At 59.2% G+C, this 6553-nt stretch overlaps 1 protein-coding gene across 2 annotated transcripts; it reads right to left on the bottom strand.

Annotated features, from left to right (window-relative positions):
- Positions 1–408: 408 nt before the first annotated feature.
- On the bottom strand, positions 409–3644 carry PCBP4 (poly(rC) binding protein 4). Of its 2 annotated transcripts, XM_007451833.1 has the most exons (12): positions 3564–3644; positions 3345–3368; positions 3190–3222; positions 2845–2961; positions 2515–2646; positions 2231–2359; positions 1909–1983; positions 1715–1759; positions 1576–1639; positions 1391–1443; positions 1132–1301; positions 409–697 (listed from the first exon to the last, which is right to left on the bottom strand). In XM_007451833.1, the coding sequence occupies exons 1-12, from the start codon at positions 3642–3644 to the stop codon at positions 409–411; spliced, it is 1212 nt and encodes a 403-aa protein (XP_007451895.1). The 2 variants fall into 2 exon arrangements, with proteins under 2 accessions (XP_007451895.1, XP_007451896.1); XM_007451834.1 differs by lacking the exon at positions 2231–2359.
- Between the last annotated feature and the right edge of the window lie 2909 nt (positions 3645–6553).

The following is a 6553-nucleotide window of genomic DNA, read 5'->3' on the forward strand; positions in this document are numbered from 1 at the left end:
CAGGGAGGTGGGGAGAGAAGCATGGCCCCCAGCCACCCCCAGGCCTCCTCCCTGATCCCCACAGGGGGACAGGAGGCAGGGAAGCCCTGAGGGATGGGGAGTGCATGAGTGACCCCCGCAAAGTGGGGGCACTTAGGATGCTCCCTGCATCCAAGCACAGAGCTAGAGGGGATCAAGACCCCTACCCTGGGGCTGCTGCAGCTCCCAGAACCCTGGGCCAAAAACAGCCCCCACTCCGAGAGCAGGAACTCCCACAGACCGGGGCAGGGTGGGGGGTGCATCCATGCGTCTGGGCATTAGCGGCGTTTGGGACCCCCCCACCCCGGGGTGGAGTCTCCTTGGGCAGATAGTGGAGGCAGCCCCCTGCCGGCAGTCCTGCCTGCTCCCGTGCCTGTGCCTCGGCTGGCCTCAGTAGGGGGAGAATTTCTGCCGCTCAGCTTTCTTGCTCCCATTGGCCGCTGCCATCTTGGCAGTGTAGGCCGCCAAGCCCGGCGGCGGCCCTGGGGAGGCAGGTGGTAGAGCCAAGAAGGGTACAGGCTTGAGGCCGATGAAGTTGGAGAGGGAGATGGCATAGGGCGTGCCCAGCAGGCCTGGGGGAGCGGTGGGCAGGGCCGTCAGGGGTGGCGAGAAGGGGGCAGGCAGGTCTGTGGGGGCCGAGCCGGGTGTCCCCCCAGAGGTAGACTTGGCCGTTTCTAGACTGTAAAGAGGGATAGAGAGGGAAGATGAAGGGGAAGGTCGGGGGTGAGAAAGGAGGCAATGAGGGCAAATATAAGTGGTGAGATTAGGTGAAAAATAGAGAGGACTTGAGAACAATGACCTGGGGTGGGTGTGTTTGAGGAGAAGATGGGAAAGCTTGGAAGAGCGCGGACGGGAAGAAAGGACAAGTAAATATAGCATTGGGTAAGGGGAGAAATGGGGAGGCCGAAGACCCAGGGAAGAGAGACAGGGTTGGAGAAACAGGACATGGGGGACAGACGTATGGTGAAGATGGGGCAACACTGAACAAGTGTCGCAAGGTTAGGGGAGGCCGAGGACAGGCCCAGGAGAAGGGAGGTCAGTTCTCCCCACCCGACCTGTGCCTTTCTCAGGCACAAAAGTCCCATGACCTGTGATACCCCACCCCACACTCACCAGGCAGTGATGAGGTACTGGGCCAGGGCGATGGACACTGGTGAACCAGTGATGGTCACGTGCCGCTCACCAGCGCCCTCTGCTTGGTTCCCGATCTTGATATGTGCCCCTGACATCTGCCGGATCTCGCTGATCTTGCTGCCCTGGCGCCCAATCACGCAACCAATCAGCTGGAGAGAGGGTGGAATTCAACCCTAGGTGAGGCCCAGACGCCCCAGGCCCCCCTACCCACCCTCAAACTACCCCGTCCCGTGCTCACGTCGTTGGGAACCAAGAACTCCTGTGAGCTGGTCTGTGTGCCAGGATCCAGTCCTGCTGCGGGGAGAAGAGGGATTGGGCGTGAGTCTGGGCCTTTGCTGCCTCCCCATGTCCTTTCCAGAGGGGCTGCCTGGCCCCCTGGCATCTGCCCCTGCTTCCTTCTGCAGGAAGGAAGGGACTGCTCACCTGGCACCATGCTGGGTGAGGCAAAGGGGACTGCGTGGCCCGAGAGCTGCTGGAGCTTGGTGACCTGTGCCAAGAAGAGGGGTCAGGAGTCAGAGGAGGCTCAGTTCGGGAAGGGGTGCCTTGGGCTGCGGTCACTCACCTCAGCTGAGGTCACAGCCCCATACTGACCCTGGACGGAGAAGCCCTGTGGGGACAAAGTGGGTAAAAGGGGGTTACTGTGATCAGGGCAGTTTGGCCAGAGTCAGTCCTCCTCACCTCTCCCTGGACCCCCCATGCCTTCTTCCATCCCCTTCCCCAGTAACACATCCCACCCCTCCTGCTGTTCCCCCTCACCTGGTTGGCGGAGAGAAGGACAGTACCTAAGGAGAGGCTTGGATGATATGGGATAGTGGCTCCTTTGGGCGGGGACTGGAAGGCACAAAAGGGGAGGCTCTATCAGGACCTTCTCAGGCCCCCCCTGACCTCCCCAAGTGCCCTGTGTTCTCAAGGCCCTCTCTATAACCCCCAGGTAAATGCAGCCCGACATCCTGGAGCTTCTCACATCCATCCCTGCAGCCCCGCTCTATCTCCACCTGGTGTCACGTGGGACTTGAGGGCCTGACAAGGCAGGCCCAGGGCCCATCCCCTGCCCTCTCTCCCTGCCCCAGGACAGCACCTCCAGGATGACAGCACAGATCTGGCGCACACACAAGATGATGGCATCAGGCACCCCAGAGACGGTGACAGCACGCTCTGTGGAGTTGGGGAGCAGGTCCCCTGCCACCTGCACCTGGGCACCTGTAGTCTGCAAGCAGAGAGCGGGGGCCACTTCCAGCTACTCCCATAACCCAGAGCATGCCCAGGCTTGGAGCTCCCCACAGGACAGGAAGCTGTAAGCCCAGGTCTCCCCTCGAAACTGAAGGGTAAGACTCTCTTGGGGCGGTATCCCCTTCCCCTCACCTCTCGGATCTCCTTGATCTTGGTGCCAGCCTTCCCAATCAGTGAGCCACACTGGCTTGCAGGGATGACAAGGCGCAGGGTCACTGGAGGTCTGGAGACATTCCCCCCGTTTGCAGGAGCAGTGCAGAGGTCCTGGGCAGGAAGACTGGGTTGGCCGTGCATGCCCCTGCTGCTCCCCCTCCCCTGGAGCACCTTCCTGCTGGGGGATGAAGGAGGGAACCCTGCCCTCAGCTTGGCCTTCTGTCCCACCCGTAGCCACTCTGTGGAGTCAGAGTCCTGTTCCTCCCAGGGAACCACCTGTGGCCCCCAGCCCCTCAGCCAGCCACAAACCTCGTCCAGCTTGAAGGCAATCATGGAGACTGCATGGAAGACGGCTGCTGTAGATCCGGTGATGGTAGTGATGCGCTCAGGGCAGGAGCCCTCAGAGATGGTGATCCGGGCGCTGCTCTGTGGGTGCAGGACAAGCGCCAGGCAACGGGGCTCCTTCTCTGCTTCCTGGCCAAGAACTTGCCTGCCCCTCCACTCACCAGGCCCCAGCCAAGGCTGGAAACGGCCACCTTCTAGGGGCACTCACTGGTCATCCCAGATGGTGGATTCAGGGACAAGGTGAGGCAGGCATCTCCCCTCCCCTCCAAACCAGGTGCCCTGGGCTCCTCTCCCAAACTCCGTCCTCACCTGTTCCCGGATTCGCTTTACAGTCTCTCCTTTCTGCAAGAGACAAAATAGGAGGCAAAATAGAGAATGGCTCTTAGGCCAAGCAGCCATTGATTCCTTTCCTGGACTGAGGTCTCAGGTTGAAGGGGACATACAGAACAGAACGAGGTACCTACCTTCCCAATTATGCTGCCCACTTCCTGCAAAACAAGACAAGAGTGGAGTCAGCAGGGTACCAATACCCCAGGCCCAGCACTTACCCCTACTTCAGGTAGGGGCTCTGCAGGAGACAGGATACCCAAGATCAAACTCCCTCCTGGAGGACCAGGTCTTGCCTCACCTTGCACTTTGCCCCCTCCTGAGCCACAGTGAAGCACACTCCCACAAGCACTTACTTTCCCATGCATCAGCATCCGCAGTGTGAGGGTGATGCTGAGCTCTGGCTCCTCCTCCAGCCCCGCATCTGAGCCGCTCATCCTGTCAGGCGGGGCTGGGGCCGAGGCCGCCTGGGAGTGCGTCCACGCTGTGGCCTGGCCGGCTCTGCAGGGGGCAGTGGGAGATGGGTTAAAGAGCTCAGCTTTCTTTCAGGTCCCTTGCCCTTACATGGGAACCCCAGAGCCAAGCTAGGTAAACTTCCAGAGCAGAGAGACAGCCTGGACCACAAGTTTCAAGTGTCATGTTGACCAGTTTGCTGTGTGCAGCTCACTAGCTGTGTAAGCCTGGCTGACATATTTAACCCTTCTGAGCCTCAGCTTCCCATCTGTAAGAAGGGGATATCCAATCCAGTCCCCAGTTATGAGAATTAAAATGAGATAGGTGCATATGTGATAGGCACCCAGTTTCCACAAGTATCCTTCCCTTCCCCTCGTACGTCAGAAGAATTAACTATGGGAGTCCAGAGAGGGAGCCTCCTACCTGACCTCTTGGAAGAGGGGACCCTTGTGGATTGGCCCTTGAAGGTTGGGTTAAAATCGAAACGAGGCACTTGCGTCCAGGGACCAGAGCCCCTGCTGGCTAGAGCCTGGAGGAGCAACTGGAGAGGGAGCCGGAGCAGCCACGGGAGCCATGGGAGGTCTTGAAAGGTGGGCAGAAGTGAAGGTAGTGAGGCTGCAGGAGGGTGGGCTGCATCTGTCCACTAGAAGTCACTAAAGCAGAGGCTCCTGCAGACAGCTGTGAGCGAGGTTCATTCAGCACTGGGGGTGGGGGTGGCGGTGGGGTCTGGGGACCAGCTGTGTGCACGGTGGTTTTCTGAGCCCTCTCCTATGTGCTGAGGAGGTTAGAAGTGTCCGGGCTGGCCGTGTTCCCAGCCTGGAGCACTTTCTACTGTACCAGAAACAAATCACTTGGACTCTTGAGTCTCAGTGTTCTCACCCGTAAAATGGGGGGACTGCTTCCCCCTTGGAACTGGGTGATGGGTAAGAAAGGGATTGGGGGGCTGGGGAATGTCAAGGCCGTTAACTGATGGAAGAAGGAGCTGGAGATTAGCTGCTGGGATTAGCCCAGCCGCCAGCCCTCCCCACCCGACCCCTTTTCATGCCCCAACTTAATCCTGAACCTTAATCCTGCTAGGAAATCCCTCTCCTCCAGCGGCTGTCTCCCGCCCGCCAAGGCTCTGCCTTGATGGGAAGCTCACTGGGGAACCAGAACCCGATCAGGAAAACAGGGAGGGGACCAACTGATGCCAAGTCTGAGCCAAGAACAAGCCCTAACCCTATGAATTCCTACTGCCTGGGAGGGGTGGGGGGGATGAGTGTGCTGGGCTCCAGCACCCCCAGAGACTCCTGGGCACCTTCCTCCTCAGCCCCCTGCCCTATCCTGACTCGAGGGTCAAGGGTATGGAGCTCTGTTCAATGCCCTCTTCAGAACCCCCCTTGCTGAGCGTGGGCATGGAGGAGGCGGGGCATGGAGGAGGCGGGGTGGGGCTCCCAGCCTGGCTGTCTCTGGAAGCCACTGTATGGCCTGAGATCTTTATTTCTTCATCTGTACCATGGGGGTGACAACCCTGACTCCCCAAACACCCAGTAACTGTTGCCTCCCCAGCACCTGCTCCTCCCTCCGCTTGAGTTCTGTCCATCGGCTCTCCAGAGATCAGAGGTCAATAGTGGATGCAGGGCCTGTGCTCTGTGAGCATCCTGGCCAGCCTCATGCTGGCTGCCCTTGCTAACATTCCCCCAGCTGCCGGCAGTTCCCCCAGCAAAGCACTCGTGATGACGTGCTTAGTTTCTGTTGCCCTGGCCAGCCCGGGAGCCCCTTAGAGCAGGAGCCAAGGCTGCCACCTTCTCCTTGTGTTCCCAGAGCCAGGCCGGAGAAGTTACTCAGAACACACTGGTTATCTGAACAGATGAATTCACCAAACAGAAGGGGAGCCTGGTGCCTAGAGAGGGTCTGTAACGTGCCCAAGGTCACAGAGAGGTGGGACCTGGTGGGACTAGCAGGGCCCTGCCTGCTAGTGTGAGGGCCTGTCTGCTTCCTCTGTCTGGCTGTCCTGTCTGGGTCTGTCTGTCCTCTTCCAGGGTGGACAGGGGCAGCTCTTCAAAGGTGGGGAGCAGGCTTTAGTAGTTTCTCAGACCCCTGCTTGGTTAGTAGACATGGGTTGTGTTTGGAAAGGGCTGTACTTGTCCAGAGCCACATCTTAAGCTCTGGAACTTTCTGGGGCTCAGGGACCTCTTTGGGGTGGTAACCAATGGGAGACCCGACATTGTCCCCATACCATTTGCACATCAACTTTTGTGGGCAAAGCCTCCTGGGAAAATAGGGCAGAAGGGTTGGGATGTGGCCAGAACTAGGGCTCCTGCCCTGAAAAAGATACCTGGGTTTACAGCAGAGCCCCACTGCCCCAAATTCAATGGGTGACCTTGGCCAGGCCTGCACCTGACCTAGACCTCAGTTTACCTACCTGTGCTATGTGTGTGTGTGTTTGCAGGAAAGGGGTGGGGGAGGGGAGTGGCTGGTCTCTCTGTGTCCTTCCTGTTTTGATAGACCCTCAAGGTCTTTCCTCTCTTTAGGGGAGAACAAGGGGTTTTGATACAGGTCTCTCTAATTATTCTCCTAGGAGCCCTAAGGACAAGCAGCCCTACTAAGCATACTGGCTCCCCTTCTACCCTTACAGGGGCTCTAGGGAGTTGCTTGCTGCTCCAGCTTGGTGGGCCCTAGGTCCCTGCTGGGCCACCCACATGGCAGCCACGCGTCATGCCACACTGACCTCCAGCTCACCTCTGGGGGTACCCAGCCCCCTCTGGTCAGCAGGGCTCCCTGGCAGGACATACCAAGCTCAGACCAGGCCTCTGACCTCGGGCGTTCCCTTCTTCTCCCCAGACCCCCTCCCCAGATCCAGTGCCCACTCCTGTCTCTGGCTTCCTGCCACTCAGGCTGGAGGGGGTGCGGG

This window comes from Lipotes vexillifer, unplaced genomic scaffold, assembly GCF_000442215.2.
Source record: "Lipotes vexillifer unplaced genomic scaffold, Lipotes_vexillifer_v1.1 scaffold500, whole genome shotgun sequence".
Classification (NCBI taxonomy): Eukaryota; Metazoa; Chordata; class Mammalia; order Artiodactyla; family Lipotidae; genus Lipotes; species Lipotes vexillifer.